Raw genomic sequence first — 18,899 nt, forward strand, 5'->3', positions numbered from 1 at the left:
AACATTCTATATACAGGAATCTCACAGGGCCATGTGGGATAAACCTGCCATGTACAACAGCTGTGTCCCAAGCATTGTTTAAGATGTTTAAAGTCATTATTATCTGCTTTCACATTTCAAAGTTATGTAAAATGCAGGTGGTGCTCTCCACTGATAATTGAATGCCACACCCCAAAATCTTAAAATGGTTCTAAAATGTTAGCAGAAACCACAGGAGGTGTCAACAGTGTGAGGGCTCTTGAGAGAAGAATACAATACTGGCATCACTTTCTAGCAAGTGCCCATAAGGCAACATGTTCCTGCATGTCATTCACATTCTGGCAAGTCGTTCTCTCTTATGGATGGCTGTGCTGCTCCTGTGACACTGGTACAATATACATCGCAGCACAATTCCACAGAGCCGCCCTGTGTCCTAGTCCCCTGTTCCCCATCTGTTCTGGTTATCGTGATAAAGCGACAGGACCCCTGCACTATGTCAATAAGTCACACTCCCCCATACATATATGCACACAGCCAACTAGTACCAACCACAACCAGCCTCTTCCGACCAATACCAGCTGCCGATCCCCCCCCCCGGCAGCGATGTCTTCTGCGGTGATTACACGCCTGCTTCCGCCTTTAAGAAGTGCCAGCTCTAAGGCAAGATCATGGGTGTGTTCTGAAAGGTCTCTCTTCACAGTTATGAGGGAATGTGCGAGAGAAGTCAAAAAGAAGGGTTGGGGAGAGAGTGACAGAATGAATCAGGAAAAAAGTGAGAGATGGAAAAGAAGAGGAAATAAGAGAGAAACAAGAAGAGGCGGAAAAGATTGAAAGAAGAAAAGAAAGGAGAATGAAAAACAGATAGAGGCGCGGAAAAGAGGAATGGAAGGAGATAACGTGATAGAGAGAGAGAGAAAGGGAGACAGAAAGAAAGGTAAGGAGTGACAGATGGAGGGAGATAGTCATGGAGGGAAACAAAAATTAGGTCTTTTTCTAGAATGCGTGCCACTAAAAGGAGGTGGCTGTATGTAGGGAAGCGCTGATGCAATCCGTATGAAAATGTGTGATTTCCTATTCACGTGAGTGGGTGGATGGGCAAACGGCGGTGCTCATTTTGTGTGCTCAGAGCCTTATTCTCCAAGAAAGCCAGGAATAAATCCCTGCAGGTCTAAGCATTCTGCCAGAAATACACCTGCTTTTGATGCATTTTACTACTTTGTGGTAAATGACATATCACAAACAAGAATCGCAATAACTTAATTGTTTGTCCTTCTATCCAGTTTACTTTACTATTAATTCATCCACCACTGATTTAAGATAACCACGTTAGGCCGTGCAAAGTCCATATGCAGATATCTCATAACTGCTGTAGAATTTAATGATATCAGTGTCTCAAATGTGACAGTATCACTCCTAACGATGTGCACATTGTAACCCAGCTTTCACATGCAGCCTAAGTCCATTGGGATCTGGAGGCGTGGCTTTGTACCTGACTTGTCTTGGTTGCTGCTCAGGTCGGAGAGCAGTTCCTCATTTGCCTGGACACAGTACACCTCCCTCACTTGCAAGCCACCCCCACACAAGCCGGTCTGGTTTCCACGACGCCGGTCCTGCTGGCTGAGCAACACATCCACGCGACACTCACCCCACTCTGTGGTCCTCCAGGCATAACTGTTGGGGGCATGTGACAAAAGCCCAAAAATTTTTCCTGACATATAACATTTACATATTTCATTTACATATTGCATTTACATATTACATTTCATCTCTACTGCAATTCCTGTGTATAAACATGACAGTTTATTTTTACAACCCTCTTATCCACAGCAATTGATATTTTTCAGTATTGTAAATATATATTTATATTTTTCAGTTAGTACATGTGCCACCTGGGCATCAAACCCATGACCTTGGTGTTACCATTGCCAAGGCTTTTAATATACATTAGTATTTTAAATGCACTTGGAAAAACAACTTGTGTAAACACTTCAGTGAATACAGCATCAAGTGATATACATGCATTGATATATTAAAAATACACAAAATATCCAAATATCACCTGGTCAAATCCATCATGAAAGAAGCTGAAAGTGTGGCACAATTGTGCAGAAACAAGACAGGTTACCATCAGTCAATGAATACACGGGAGTTCCCGTGAGGACACAGGGATTACCGAAAAAGATATGGAGCCTATAGTTATAACTAATCTAATAATCTCAGTGCAGATGGTATGTTGGTTAAGATATCCTAGCAGGGTTAATTTAATTTAAGCACTATTCAACAAAAGCTGATTCAGCCTTATTTATAGAGTACTTTCCTACTGCAATTGCCCTTATTTCAATAGGTCATTTGCTACAGGTTCATAAACCATGTCAGGAGACATTCATTGTAGAATTTACAATTTCAAAGTGTTATTTTTTTCTCACAACTGTCCTCTGTGCAGGTCATCTCTAGTTCTTATGATCTTCTCTGTGCTATTATGCAGTGCTGCTAACTGGTTAGAAAGCTATTGGCTATTATTATTTCTTGGCTGCAGTTCAGCACCAGGGGAGAGTGCTGGTATCCTTTTCTTGCTCCTTTGCATTCATAGCAGCCTACCAGCACATTAGCCAGACTGACCCATTTTCCCGTTTAGGCTCTGAGTAGTATGCGTTAAAGGTACACTCCACCCTAAAATGCTAAAGGCATTAGTAAGGAGCCATTTAACACTGTAGAATTAACAGTGCGTCTTTGTGCTAACTGTTCCTGCTAGTTCTTATTCAGCACTAGTTATTCCAGCACTTTGGGGTACAGCAGTGTGCTTTATGTTCACTGATCATTCTAATTTACAAAAGGTCTTTAGAAAATGGAATGGCCAGTGGTCATTTCACACTGATTTTAAAGAAAGAGTTTGTATTCCTGGCCATCACATCTTTGATCAGCGATGGGGAAACTGCTGCTAATGAAGCTGACCCTGTCTTAGAAACGCCACTCCGGTGGGAAAACGGAAAGGGTGAGGTGCGCTTCTTTATCTGCACACTCACGAGATTCTGAAAGGTAGGAAAAGCATTTAGAGCTGCTACTAGCAACCCAGTTGTGCGGCCCTGACGTTCTGTCCCTGAGGGCCGTCTCTGTGATGAGAGGAGGAACGTGACCTCCCCTCCCAAACCAAGTGCTGTTTGTCTCTAGACCCAGGGCTGGGCTCTGAGCCCAAGGCTCTCGCCTCCTCCCTTACGCCATATGTTCTCTGCATCACTCCTCTTGCGCCCGGTGTGTGGCGGCTGGCTGAGGGTCAACTGGCACCCGCTGTGGGTGAGACACCCGATCGAGCTGCATCGTGCTTGTGTGTGTGTCCCAACACTGCGTGGCTGTTTTATGGCGTGTTGTGTGTCAGCGGAGAATGCTGGAGAGACTCCAACCTGCTGCCACAGACTGTCATAGACTAGGGGAGTGCCCTGTAAATCTCACGATGTACTAGTGTGCAACATTTAGTGCTTTTAAGAGCATTTCCATGGAAACCGCTGTCCACGGTTGAATGACTGGTCATGAGTGTGAGTACAACGAGCTTGAAATAACTATATAAAGCAAATCTGTCTCTTATGACAGATTTGACAGTTTTGCTCATATGTGAGAGTGCACATGGAATGGAATAACACTGAACACCAATAAAAAAGTAAATTGTATAAAAATTTAAGATTCCACATTTTTGTCACTGCTAAGCATGATGCTCCATCCACTCTTCCGTGGACTTGCGGTGTTGGGCACTTACGTGGCACAGGGTGGAACACTGTCTCCCAGGGGCTCGCAGGGCTGTCTCTCCTCCAGTAGGGGGCACTCTGCGCGTCCACCCACAGGGAGCTGGCGAAGCTGCCTGCTGCGGCTACGGGTACCCTTTGGAGTGCTGGGGTCAGTGCATGTCTTCGAGCAGGGACCCCACTCAGCCCACTCACTCAACACGCAAGCCTTGGGTACAAGGCAGGACTGGTGCAGATCTGGGAGACTCCAGTGGGGGCAGTGGCTGCAAAGAGATTTTACGTTTTGCTTTGATGTATGGATTTACGTACATACCTACGCAATTTTCCTTTTTAGCCTTTATACATTAGTTACAACAGCGTCTTGGTTTTGTAATCCGCATACTGTTTCAAAGTCTGTGGTACATGATTTAAAACTAGATTTACTATATATTTTTTATTGTTTCATGCTTTAAGTGACGCTGGGCTTGAGTTGAATTGGCCTGACGCTCATGAAAAATGTTAAATTATCAGTTATAATTCATGAGAACGTGCCATTTAAATTTCCAATTTCGTACTAACACCATGCAGCCCCTGAACAGTTAATCGATCCGAATGTCAAAACGACTGTTAACCGTAGTCAGCACGCTCAAGTTACCAGAAGTACTTATTTGCCAAAATTGACAATAATAATTAGCTGGGCTTCTAAAGACCTTTCAGTGACCAGTAATTTGATGCAGAAAAAAAAGAAGCATTTTCTCTTTGTCTGTCTCAGTCGTCTCGAGGTAAAGCCGCTGACAAGCAATCAGAGCTAATTACAGGCTGCGCATATCCACTCCAGCTTCATTTAGCAGCCTCCCTTACAGGCGACTGTACTATACTGCGTATAGTATACGGTAGTGTACCGTAGAATACAGTGCTGGTGACAATAGCCCGCGATTGGCGATCGTTAGACTCCAGCAACAAAAGGCAAACGAAGTCGTATTAGTTTGACGTTCTTAAACGTGGTTAAAGATAACTTAGGGAGTAAAACAACACAGGGAGTACCGGAGAATCGGTTATTCTCTCTGCGGCGGACAATTGGGGGAAAAAATCAATTTTATACAACAAAAAAGTTACCATATTCTATAACTGAAAATACTCGCAAAAGATGAGAAACCTGATGAAAAATAAATGAAAAAAACTTAAATACACGTTACACGTGACAACAGCTGCCATTTGGATATTTGTTCATTAGCTAGATGCCTTTCAGGATATCGCATCTCACTGTTTGTGAGCGATACATTCCGCATCGACACCGAATCTTAAGGCAAACGAGCAGACGCAGTGAAGCACATGAAAAGCGATGGAAGCGGAGCGCTTCGGAGGACTACTGGCAAGAGCAGCACAGCTACTGCTTCAGAGGAAAGGGTGTTCCACTTTTCAGAAGTGGCAAACAACTATGAATATTTTAGAGGCAGAAATAAACAAGTCAAAGATTAAAATTTATGCTTCTGGGAGCATGTAAATTGTCTAATGGCTCCATTCGATATATCATGCTGAAATATATATATATATATATATATATATATATATATATATATATATATATATATATATATATATATATATATATATATATATATATATATATATATATATAATTACTAGATATATCGAATTATCGGATGGATTCCGCACATGATAACATCTGAATTTGACGTACTATGTAACATACCATGTAACTTATGTAAGCATTTAGCTATGAGGGCAATTTGATAGCACTGCTTCCATGATCTAAATTGAGATTTCAGTGATGTAAAATGAGAAACGTGATGTTTAATATGTGTATGTGTCTTCTGGAGGGCTGCAGCTGAAAATGAGCTTCTGTGCATCCTATTGTTCAGTGAGACTTGGGCATATCAAAAACTACATGACTTTTACTTGATTTAAAACTGTGGCCTTTCAAGGCTTCTTTTAACAATTAAAAAAATTCTGTCTGTAAAAGACCGATTTGGTCCTTTGTTTTGTTCATCTCCATACAGTCTAGTTAGAGGGACCAGTGCTGAGGTCTAGCCATAGCAAGGTTTTACCATGGAATGTAGGGTTTGTACCTGCATAACAACAAACAGCACAATCTGGGATCATGTAGGCTGATATGTGGATGGTTAAAGGTTAAAGTGTTGTCACTTTCGTTCTCCACATCTTTTCCCACTGTTCCTGTACCTAGAAACATTCTGTGGGAAAGGCTATCTGTATAATCTCTTTCTAATGACTGCTATGAGGCTGAGGAATTAGTTTTTTCTTTCTTATTAAATTTTTTTATATTGCTGGCTAAGATTTAATTTACATCAGGGTGGGAATAGAAATGTCAACAATGCAGTGGAAAATAGACATCTGGAAAGAGGGAGTGCTCAACTCTGACAGCTTGGCAGATAGAGATAGAAGGGGAAAAGCGTAGAGTGTGGAGCAATTGTCCCTTTTCTGTCATCCCCAGACAGAGCAGCAAAAAAGAGCTCTTCAGTATACAGCGCTGGAGCATCTGAAGATGCCCTTAGCTCCAGTAGACTGGAAGGCAGAGCTAAATAAATTGCCCACTAGGGAGGTTTCCTTGTCTCATGATGAGCTTGTTAAATCATGCTGAACATTTGGAGTAGAAGAGGAAAAAAAACGAGTGATGCTAATTGACCAGTAATACAGTCCTCTTGCTCACCTGAGCATCACAGTGCTGCCGTTGCGGTGCACACAGGCCACCTGCCGCTGCTGGAAGCCCACCTCCACATTCCACAGGTCGCTGTCCGGGCGGTTCAGCCGGTTGCGGTTCCTCTTGCTCTTGATCAGCTCGCGTGTCTCTGGGTCCCGAGCAGTATCATGGCCCTTGCCCTTCCGGCGGCGGGCCTGGCGGGCAGCACGGCTTGCGGGCTGGCTGGAGGTAGGGGAGGGCGTGGGGGCCAGGGTGCACACTCCCCAGGCGCCCACGCGCAGGCTGAATGCTGCCTCCTTGCTGTCGCAGGTCCGCGGTGCACACGTGCGGAACTCGGTGAGGTTGGGGCATGGCAGGCCGCCAAACTGCGGCGGCGTCAGCACGGATCGCGCGCGGTTCTGAAGGCCCAGGCCGCACGTCTTGGAGCAGGCAGTCCAGGGACTGAAGTACGACACCACACAGTCACGCGGGCATGGGATCAGACAGGCCTGCTCCAGGAGCGGCCGTGGCTCAAAATACTCGCAGATGGTGTCGGTGGCGAGGGAGCCGTCGGACCTCAGAGCACACCTAACCTCCCGTGTCTGGATTCCCTCCTCGGCCTGCGAGCAGGTGACCGGGTGCTCGCCGGCCGAGCGTGGAGCCACGGGCATGCACCGACCCCAGGTGCCCACTTGCCAGTCATACAGCTCACGGTGCCAGTCACACACACGGAAACAGCTCTGCTGGTTGGCGGGACGCACTCCCTGGAGGCAGTTGGTAGGCAGCGTGGTCCAGCCCTCCACATGGGCGCACCATACTGCCCGGCTCTGACTGCCACCCAGGCCACACTCGCTGCCCATGCACCTCCCCCACGGCCCTGAAGATCAGCAGGGGGCACAGAATGGGACCATGAAAGTAGTACAGGAAGTACAGAGTACAGAATGAACACATAAAAATCCTAAATTTCTACATTTAGGAAAATGAAAAAGCTCATAAAAAGACTCTCCCACTCCACTAAGCAGAAAAGTTTAAAACAGCGATTATATAAGGACACCGAAACTAGATGGTTAATACAATGCAGCAAAGTCGACTTTACAGCTGTTATTGTTGCTATAACTGAAGACTGAAATTAAGATCCTTTATATGTGAGATGTTCACGTCACTGCTATTTGTTTACCTCTGACAAAGTTACAAATAAGTTCACACAAGTCTACAACAGTTGTAACTAATTCAAAGTTTAAATCCAAGCAATTAACCTCCTTAACTTCAGGCTTGTTGCTTATTTATGAAACTGCAGGCTTATTATTCAGTAACTATGCTGACTTAGTAGTAATTACATTGTTACTTCATTAGAACACTAATATAGGTGAGTAGCTACAAGAGTTACAAATGAAAGCCTGGTCACCCAAAACCTGCAGCTCTGTGGAGTGAAAGGGGGTGAAATTACAGTTGATTTCGCTGGACCTTGCTGATTCCTCTTTTGGCTTTGTTAATAAAATAAAGCTGACTGTGGATGTTTCACGGGAGCTCCTAATACATCCTGAATGCTGAGTGAGTAAGCAGCTGAAATATGTTACGCTTTAATTAAGGCCTGTTACTGTTATTGTACAGCAGAAATGTGACTTCAATTCCGAGCACGGAACAGGCAGGAGGAGGAAAAGCTTTGGAGAGCACATCAGACCTTGCTCTTCACAATGTTTCAAGGCAGCCTAATTGCTAAGTTGCATCCTAATTGCTAAGTTGCATCCTAATTGCTAAGTTGCAGCCTAATTGCTAAGTTGCATCCTAATTTCTAAGTTGCAGCCTAATTGCTAAGATTGCTGGTCTGTGACAGTAAATATGTTTTTTTTCGTCATCCAAACATTTGTAGGCCCCTAAACATATAGGGGTAAACATGTCTGCTCAGGTCTTGAAGCAGGCTCCTGAGGGAATTCCAATATGATTTTGAACCTGGGAAGGGAAGGCTTACGAATGTGCCCTGATGAATGAGCACATGCAGGCTGACCACATCTATACGCATGACGACCAGATCAAAAGTGGCTAATACAGTCGGATCAAACTGTGGTTGTAGTGAAAGTGAAAGCCAATGCTTCCGCTTCAGTTAGCAGCTCAGACTGTGTTCCACAACTGCCGCACTACACCAGACGGATCACTGCAGCTTTGCTCCTGTGTCCTGCCTTCTGCTTGTGGCACCATTGACATCAAACGCAATCCTTAACAAGGCCTCCAGCTCTGAAACGGCTTGCTAATTTATTTATTTAACTCATTCCTTAATTAGGCGATGGGAGGGGAGCCCCATTGAAAGCGAGGTCTCATTTCGGTGGGACCCAAGCGTGAATGGCAAGAACGCACCAACTGGCTCACTAGAGGTGGCCATGTCCAACAAGCATGAGAATGAAAGGCATCGTTAGTCAAAGTGTTTGGCTTAGGGTGATTCAAAGCGCACGCAGTGCGCTAGCTTGGTTATCTGCAGGCCAGCACTAATGAAGAGTAATGCAAGAAATAATTGGACAGCATCCTCTCTCAAATACATCCACATCCATCCATAGCCTGTTTCCTGCCTGCCTGTTACACACTGATATATGTGTAGGGGTGAGCATGGGGACTCAGAGGAGGGGATGTTGTGGGGTGAAGCATCGCAGAGTGTTCCCTACTGGCCACTATGGATCAACACCATGGGTGGACGTCCTGTATAGGGACTTTGGGAGGAAGGCCAGGTTTTCACAAATCTTATGGCTGGTGGGTAAAAATTTCAATTACAACAGCACATTTCCTCTCATATCTAGGCCTGTGTAGGCTTTGCAGGGCAATAACTAGTGAACTAGTAACATCCAGAATTTAGTCTTTGTGAATCCGAATTTATGAAGCACAGGTTTCCTCACCAAAGCACCCACTCCGAAGGCTCCTAAATCCACTGCAGATCAGCAGTTAGGTGGGAGATCTGGCAGGCCAGATGGCGAGGCACCGGGCTGAGATTTGGAGGGATAGCGCGCCGCCCCGTCCTTCACATTTGGGACTGCACTGTGGGGTCTTTTATAGCTTCAAAAATTTTGTTTGGGGAGGGGGGTGTGAATCAGTGAAAGAGAAGGAGCGAAAAAGGCGGCCTGCTCTCCTGCCGATAATCTTCCCCGCGGCAAGCAGCAGCGAATGCGAGCCTCACTAAATCTTTCCACTAACAACTGTGGGATTTCGTTTTCAAGTCTGTGCTCTCTGGTGCCGTGTCAGCGAAGGGGTGTCAGACAGTGATTATCAAAGAAACAGAAACCAGCTATCTAAAAAAAAAAGTAAGAGAGACAAGATGCAGGCAAGCGTGCAAGCTTCACTGCTATAATCCGAGATGGAAATTAGAAGCCCTGCACCGATGCATTGATGTCAGCATTACTGTCTTTTAAAAAAATTTTCAGCTGATTTTTTTCCCCACTGGCTTATGGAGTACACAAGTTTCCCACAGACACAGCCAGACAGTGAGGGGGCTGTATGACTATGCGTCTCATAGGGCCACACTGATTAGGGGCACAGAAGGGCTGTCAGGCTATCCAGCAATTACGCTGTATGTTTGCGTTCTGCGTATCAAGAGACAGCTGCTTATGGTGGTGTTGTGCTCAGCTGGCACGAGTGTTAATACCCGCATAAGTATGACTGAAGCAATGTCGTGAAAATTCTTTGTAATGACATTAGTTCTCCATTCTGGACCCAAGTGTTCCACCCTTGGCTAGCTGTCTGCTGAGCCGCGAGCACAGAAAAGCAGTACAGCGGTGCAGCTGGGTTATCTCTTGGTCTCTTCACACTTCATACGTATAATGAACAGGAAACAGCGTCATGTAGCCCACAGAGGGAGCAGGGTGTCAAGGCCGGGACTCCTGCTGGGTACAGCCCAGCACGGGAGCAGCCTGATCATCCATGCTGCGTGGTAGTCTTGCCACAGTCAACAGGTGATTTAAGGTCACCGGACAGTGAACACCTGTCGGGTCAATAGAGAAGCCTTTCAGTCAGTTAGGGTGTTAGGGGAGGGTGGGCCAAATTCTCTCAGGCACCATTCAGCAGGAGGGCGGTTACTAAGTGTACCATCTCTCACTAGCGCCACCTTGCAGGGATTCAGGAGGAAGAGCATTATCAAAGTGTTCCGCCTACTTCACCCTCCATTGGTCAGAGATCACAAGTCTATGTGGACTTTGACCAATGGGCAACTATCCAGTGACCATTTGCATAACTGTCAGTACATATATAATCAGTCTCAGATTTTTTTTAAATCATTATCACATATATATGACCTAAAAATGAACCCAAAATTGCCCTGTACTCTTGACTGAAATAGCATACTAAAAGATGTCTAAACAACAACAACAACAATGTGTCTTTCAGATGTCATAAAAATCATTTTGCTACTGCATATTATGTGACATCTTAAAAATAATCAAGAAAATATGAAGGACATAAATCTTCCTGATCCAGAAACATATGCTATAAAAAGATACACTATAAAATGTTTCTACCAAAACACAAATAGGTTTCCAAAAACACCTTTCATTGTGCTTTGAAAATGTTTAAATGAGGAAGATATAAACATTTATTAATTTCCTGCCCTAGTTTAAAATGAAAAGCAAAAAGGAGGTGAGAAAACCTCAGGCAGCAAGCATTACTGTCATGAGCGATATTAAAACTCCTTAGCATTCTGAGATGATATTCTAAAAGTCTGTCTGGAGGCTTCAGTCTTTGAACACATTGCTTCAAACACAGTTTGGCCTTAATTAAACCATAATATATAATATTTTATTGATGCCTTGTTGCATCTATAAAAAGTTCTTACTATAAAAAGAACTTTTTTACAACACTGTAATAATTCCTCCCTGAAATGGGGCAATTTTAACAGCTGAGTAAAATATACTGCCTTGACTGTCCTGTGTAGCATGTGACCTCTGTTAAAACAGAATGCCCCATTTGCACATGCAATGATTCCAACATTTCAGAAGGTCATAAAAGAACATTGCTCTTGTATTATTTCATTGCCATCAGAATATGAGTGGCTTGACCCACGCCTCTGTATGCGCTGACACACCCTGAGATGCAGGCCATAAAACACTTGCGTGTTACAGCTGGTCCAAGACGAAGCCTCTCACACTAATGCAGAAAGGGATAAAGGTCACTATCCTGCATGGCAGGATACTGGAGCTGCTCACTCTCTCCATCACTCAGTGGGCCTCTGATGGCACTGCTTTTGGAGGACGAGGGGTACACCCCCCAGGAAGAGGTACACCCCCGCAGACTCAAATGCAAAGCTAACTAGGCTTGTAGTAGCTGGCTGTCCATTTGCATCATTAGGATAAATGTAATTAGTGGTTGTGGTCTCAACATACCTATGAAGCAGAGCATTTGTGTGCCATGGTTACAGTTTTGGTCTTTGATGAGCTGAAGTGCATATTCAATAATAGATGCAACCAAACATCAAAGCTCCTTCTGCTCCTAAAGGCACTAATCAATACGGAGGAATCAGAATGAGAGCTGTTAGGAACTTACAGTGTATCTAACAGCACATTTTGAAGCTTCACCTGATATGTGCCATCATCATGCTGGCAGGAAAAGGAAAAAAAAAAAAAAAAACAGTTTTAATGCACAACTGGAAAAAAACAGAAAGGCCTAATGGCGTTATGCTATTAGAGCACAATACGTTCGAGGGATAAACACTGAAATGTTTTTCTTTTTTTTAAAGGATAGATGCAATGAGAAATCGCAGCATGTGCCTGTGCCCCTGGTACCACAGTAAATATTAATGCAGTGCCAGGGTGCGCTCTGCTTTTCTTCTTGATGATGAAACAAGGCACATGCATGAAAGTGGGGAGGGGGTGGGGTGCATGGGAGAAATGGGTATCGGGGGCTCTTCTCAGCATCGAGGAGCCCTGGCTCCACCCATCTGCCCTTCGGGTAAGAGACATTAGTGTGACAGGGCAGAGGCAGGTGGAGCACAAGAAGCCCTGACTTTTGAATGTTGCAGAGCCCCACTGCAACGGAAGAGCTGCTGCACCCAGCTAGGCAGAGGGGCGAGCCAGTCACATGACCAAACAGCCTTACAACCAGGTCATGCACCAGTCAGTACAGGAGAAGGCTGATGTGACATTTAGAAAAGAAAAGAAAAGAAAAGAATGATTGTATGTACAGAGCAAAAACATCAATGTTCAATTAATGCCAGTGGTGTTCATATAAGTCCAATGGGACAAACATGGACGTTGCAAGAGTTATTTCGACAGAACTGGTATTAATTTACACTAGAGTTTGTTTAGCCACAAGCCAAAGGGTTTCATCCAGTGAAACCACATGGTTGAGAATGGAGCTGAATATGTGTTCTCAGCTGTGTCTTCCAAAGAATAAACGCCTTCTGCCCTGCTTGGTCTGGATGAGATCTGTTTGGTCCGAGATGTACGCTTCACTTTGCGTTCCTGATTGTGATGAGTAAAAGTGTGAAGGTGTGCAAGTAAGAAAAGCTCATGTGGTCCACATATGAATAAGAATTGGCTTTTCTCAGAGAGTTAAATGATATGTGATTTATATATATATATATATATATATATATATATATATATATATATATATATATATATATATATATATGTGTGTGTGTGTGTGTGTGTGTGTGTGTGTGTGTGTGTGTAAATATTAAATAATGCAGGAAGTAAGGGAGAACCCTAATGTTATTACAAATCATTATGAGTCATTACACATCTTTCATATGCAGAAACCAAGACTGAGCATCCATATTTCCCAGCCAATGGAAATAATCAGTCATACAGATAAATAAATAAAGAGGCACTTGTGTGTGCATGTGCAAAACATCACAGAGTATATAACTGGACCCCTGCACATAATACTGTGTCTCCTCTGATTCTCCGCTACACAGAGAGACCTCGGCAAGTCTTTCCTCTTGCCTAAAACATATCTTTATCTAAAACCTCATACGAATTTGAGACAACATCTAATGCTTATTCTCTTAGGAGTAAACTGCATTACATACATTAAATTACATACACAAATGAGAATACAGAAAAAATACAGATTTTTTTCACTGCTTCAAAGAGACCAAATAATCTGATCCAAACACAAGAGAAAGGTTCAGCTACGATTTCAACATCTCAAAAATTCTTCCATTATTTAAAAAACCATCATTCTTCCAAAAATGAACATATGGGATATGCATAGCAGAAATACTAATGAGGTTATGAAGATTGGAAGCAATTTTGTATAAGTTCTGTATAATTTAGTTTCTTAAAAAGGGCATTTATTCATATTGTAGGGTTCTTTTTTAATATAAATTATTTGGTAATGATATGATTTCATTAGGATATTTTGAAATAATGTAATGGTATTGCAAATAATACTTGAGGATATTGAGGTGAAATATTGGATAAGGCCTACTATCCTTGGTAATAATAACTTTATTTTTTTTCTAATATCATTTTATCTTAAATAACTGATTTGAGGTTAATTTGCCCTTAAGTGAAGCCCACTGAATAAATTAAACTGTTGAAACCCCTGAAAAGTGCAAAAGGATAGCATCATGAAGAAATATAATATGTGGCATTGAGTTCTTATGAATTCTTTCAGCCCTAGTAGAAAAAGGCAACATCCTTGCATTTGTCATACATCTTCATAGATAATTTCTATCAGTAAGGAGAGTAATATCATTAATTTAAGGCTTCATTTGAGAATATTGTACCATGGTACTTTTCTTCCTAAGCATTTAATTGTAGAGAGACATTAATATGTCTGTGACAATTTCTGTCTGAGACTGAAAATGATCAGTTTCCCAGATAGTGATTAGGCCTACAGACAGACCAAATTAGTTTGAAGTTGGGGTTAATCTAACTTTTTAAACCGGGCCCATCATGAATGGTTGTAAATTAGTGCTGATCTAATCTGAACTCGTCGACCAGTGCAGACTCCTTAGAGCTTTCTATTTGCTCTGAGACAACAAACTAAAGGCTAAAGTGATGCTAAAGGTTCAGCTGTTCAATGACAGAGATGGAAGGAATCATTACTACATTTAGATGATGGCAATTCATAAATTAGCAAGATGTTTCCTAGGGCATGCGACAGCAATCCCTTATGGTGTGTCTATATTTCAATCTATGTATCAATCCTTATGTGTGCTAAAAATATCAGTGCCTGTATCTGATTTCAACCAGAGAGTTCTGGGCTCGGAGCATTCAGTTCACGGCCGTGAAAAAATGGCACGGATAAGTTTCTGAGCCTTCCCTGAGATCTGGATTTAACAAATGAAAGAATTGCCTATGTAGTCTCATTGCTGTTTTTTTTTTTTCCAGGATTATTTCATTATCCACATTTCAAAGTATCCTGTTTATTCGCAGAAGGAAAATGATAGGAAAGAAAACAAGTGATTATAAATATAATCAACAAACATTTTTTTTTACAGTGTTAGTAAGCAGTGCTACTAAAGAAAATGTTTTATCTAGCAAGTAAACCTCTGTATGATAAATAGGTTTCAAACGTGCTCCAGGCCCCAGGTCTGCAGTTGCTTTATTGAGATAAACGGCGCAATCAAAGAAACATATCATTGCCATCTTCTACCTCCTCAATACTCACCATACTGATTAGATTCCATATTTAACCTAGAGTGCTTCACTCTTCAGTTTAACAGCACACCAGTGGGTCGTGAGAAACACTAAAGTCGTCACATCCCCAATTCTTTTCACACCCACTAATTAAGCAGGGATGCTGGGCTTTATTTATACATTAAGATAAAGGGGGTCATATTGTCCCTCTCACTGCAACCTCCTGATCATTCTCCTGAGTAAACTATCCACATTTTCATCTGAGTTCCCTGAGAAATGAGCTGCTGTGGATGGGCATGGAAAATGATTACGAAAAGCGAACGTACCCAGTGTGCTCACCTCAAAGCTCCCTTAACCCAGCTACTTTAAACAGCTCGGATTTAACTTATATAAGACGGAGCTGTTTTTAATCGCCGGGGGACCATGGGACCACTTATGGATTTGGCTTCTCATTGAGCACAGTTTCAGGTGGGTGTTAGAGCTACACTCCTATAGGGTCATTTAGATGCTTACAAAGTTGCTTTTCTTTCAGACGGGTAAATATACCTGGCTGGCCTGACAAAACGGGTATGGCAGTAAAAGGAGTGAAAAAACATTTGATTGCAGGACAAGTATTTGGCTAAATATTTCTCAGAAATATTGAGGTGTTTGAATGAAAGAGTGACTACTTGATAACCTCTGAGGATGAAACCAAGGGGGAATTGTGCTGCATAACTGCTACATACTAATCTCTTAATTGTGCACAAGAAGGAACAGCCATGTGTGTACATGACGTCACATAGCCTTGTTGTGTGAAGTAGGTGTGCCGTGAATATCCTGTTGGGGAAAACGCTAATTTCACAACATCACTGCCATCAGGTTTTACCAGCTCTTAGACGGAAGGACCATACATGCATCTTTAGAGAAAAATGCTTTCTTTTACATGTGAACCTACTAAACTGGTAGGTTTAAACCAGAAGCAAATCAAAAGTATTGATATTATGTCTGAATACAGAATAGTGCCTTCTACTAAACAAGCCTCCCTTTAATAATCAGCTATTTAAATAAGTACTAACTGAATTTTAAAAGCATTGTTTATTAGAAAGCGCTATCACTTTTGCTCACATAATGTCAGTGTTCAGACATAATGTCAATACTTTTCATTTGCTTCTGGTGTGAAGTATTTCATTCTTATTCTCATGAAAGAGTAATATCTGTTATTGATGTTGTGGAGTGCTGACTCATTTATAGACTGAGAAACCAGTCACTTTGGTAGGTTAGAGAAAATCTAATGTATGATAATCTACAGGCTCTACCTTCTATGGGTCTGTCATTACACTGATTTTTAAAAAAATTTTTTGTCCCATCAAGCCCTTCTGTATTCTACTTTGGAATAGCTAGAAAATACTTTTGAGTGGAAAAGAGTGTTAAAATTGGGCACAAATGACTGATCCTGACACCTTATTCTAAAATTTTACATCAAAATATAACGATGAGCGGTAAGGAGGCAGACGCATGTGCGCAGATGAGCGAGATTTAATAGGGGCAAATCCAAAATCAGTCGTTAAAGGCAACCCACGATCAAAGAGCCGACACAGAGAGCACGGGGATACATGATTAAATGGGACAAGGGCTAAGATACACAAGTAACTACACACAGATGCTAGAACTAAACACACGGAGGCGAACAGGGGAGCAGGCTATAACATAGACTAGGAAACGCAAAGGCACCGAGTACAAAGAAATAACCATTAGAATAAACATGCAAACACAATGAACTAATCCCATTCAAATGAACAGCCCCGACCAAGCCACACAGCAGGGTATAAATACATGAACTTCACAAAACTAGAAACGAGGGACAGATGTAAGCAATCAAACAAGGTGAGAACAAAAGGAAACTATGGAACGGAACTGAAAAAAAAAACACAAGACAGGGAAAACACGGAACACGCAAGATGGAAGGGACTGATCGAGACACAAAATAAATACAAGCCTAATAATCAGTATACAGTAAGTTTATTTATTTCACCAAAACTGGCTGAGGGTGAATACGTTTAAAAATTAAAATTATTCTGAAAAATTGCAATTACTTTTAAAAGTGGAAACAGGGTTATATAGTTGGCTAGCTATGACACAAAACTTTAACATCCCCAGAATATTTTTGAAGTAGTTATTGGTCCAATATTGTAACAGATGAAACTATGAAACTTGAGAATAACATGCCTGTTTATTTTTCCCAATTATCATGCTATAACTTATACCATAGAATACAGGGGAAGTCCACAAAATCACCAGCACAGTAAACCTTTTTTTCTTTATGAGTTTTGTCCAGAGGATACAGAGTCCAACACAATCAATCTATTTATAACCAGCATTAGTATAGTTCTGCTGGACCAGAACCACGGGCCTTTGGCTAGTCAATCTCTATGCAAAATATTTTTGCAGTATCAGGAAGAACAGGGACCAAAATTATGGTAACATGTGCCAAACAAGGAACACTGCCTGAGGAAATAGGAACAAAGGTTACAGACAGAACTCACTGACTCACCAGAAACTGTGTCATCAGCCCTCCACAAGCTGTTATTTGTAAAAGGGCAGGCATTTTGAAAGACGTCCTACACCTAAGAGTATGTAAAAACACATGGGATGGAGAAACCCACAAACGAAACCATTTGAGGAGTGTGAAGATAGACCTACTTTATCAAACCCATCCCAGTGATGGCAGAATGAACATTCGTGCTGATGCTTTTGCTCTAAAGTAGACTAATATGATGTAGAAGATATGGGAAATAAATCCGTCATTATTTGTTTTTTACTTATTTGCATACATCTGTGGATAAAAAGCTTATTTTGTAAACTCTACTGTTTAAATTTGTTATATGGTGTGTTTATACGGATGAATCTAAAGGACGTTTTCAACATGAAGTATCAACTGTAAGGAAGATAGAGGGCTTTACATTTACATGAAAAATGACCCATACTACCAGTAAAACTGAAAAAAACCCTCCATTCCAGACAAGGAGGACTGAAGCTGTTTGAAGTTCTTTTTGATTTTACGGTTTTTAAGTTGTTCTGCTCATGAATCCCATTTTTTTTATGATCAATCAAGAGAACATGTAAGGTTTATCTACGAAAAACCAGTCAAATCTGGTGTGACTAATTTATCATATTTTAAGGAATTTAATGTGACTGCGACAGGGAGGGAGCGAGACACGAGTGCGTAATTGCAATTCTTTTATTCTGTACCGAAACGGAACAAAGGAAAGCGGCGCAATGAGCTGGCACAATACGCAACACAAAACTCAGGTAAAATACGGCATAGACTGGCAGCACGGCGTTTAGCTAGTTGTAAGCACAGTAGCGGGGAGCAAAGCGCAGCACTGGACGAGTGTCGATGTGGGTTCATAAGAGGGAGAAACAAGAAAGGCACAAGTCGTCAGTAATCAGGCGACTGGGAGCGGAGCATGTGGGGTATGTGTGGGCGTCAGACGTGTCCATCGTGTTGGGTGCCTGGTGCACCTTGACAGTTAATAGAAGATTGTTGGTCTTCATCCCTATTCGTACCCCGTCACACCATGAGTAGCACTTTACACAAGATTTTTTCAACTTTGCCATAAGTGAACCCGCCGTGTCACCGTATTTGTAGCACATATTATTTTAGTTTGTTGTTATCCTGTTGGTACACCTCTTTTAATTATTTTTTAATCGAGAAAGCTACCTGCAGCTCAGGATAAAATCAGCAGGGGGTATATTGTTCAGTCAGAGGATAGCAGTGTGGGTACACAGATCGCGCCTTACAGAAAGTGTTGTAGAGATGGAAGGATGGACGCGCAGGAAAGTCAAGCAGAAGACGTGCCACACCGTGTGGGAAGATGAGGAACGTGGGTGGAGCTCCGAGAGCCAGGTCACGACCAGGCTGCGCGGCATGGGGACAACGCGTTCTCTGATACGCTGACACTTGGCATCATCTGCTGCATGATATTTAACGCGGAGACGACATGACAT

The 18,899-nt window shown here is 42.4% G+C and overlaps 1 protein-coding gene across 2 annotated transcripts in view; it reads right to left on the reverse strand.

The window, feature by feature from the left end:
- Window positions 1-18,899, reverse strand: part of LOC113580021 (thrombospondin type-1 domain-containing protein 7A) — a 68,627-nt gene that overhangs the window by 35,719 nt on the left and 14,009 nt on the right. For both annotated transcript variants that reach the window (XM_027014309.2, XM_035526395.1), the window contains exons 2-4: window positions 6,382-7,228; window positions 3,728-3,976; window positions 1,469-1,650 (exon numbers count right to left, since the gene is read on the reverse strand). In XM_027014309.2, coding sequence (XP_026870110.2) covers window positions 1,469-1,650; window positions 3,728-3,976; window positions 6,382-7,228 — 1,278 coding nt within the window. The remainder of the gene's footprint in view (window positions 1-1,468; window positions 1,651-3,727; window positions 3,977-6,381; window positions 7,229-18,899) is intronic.

This window comes from Electrophorus electricus, chromosome 5 (assembly GCF_013358815.1).
Source record: "Electrophorus electricus isolate fEleEle1 chromosome 5, fEleEle1.pri, whole genome shotgun sequence".
NCBI classification, from domain to species: domain Eukaryota; kingdom Metazoa; phylum Chordata; class Actinopteri; order Gymnotiformes; family Gymnotidae; genus Electrophorus; species Electrophorus electricus.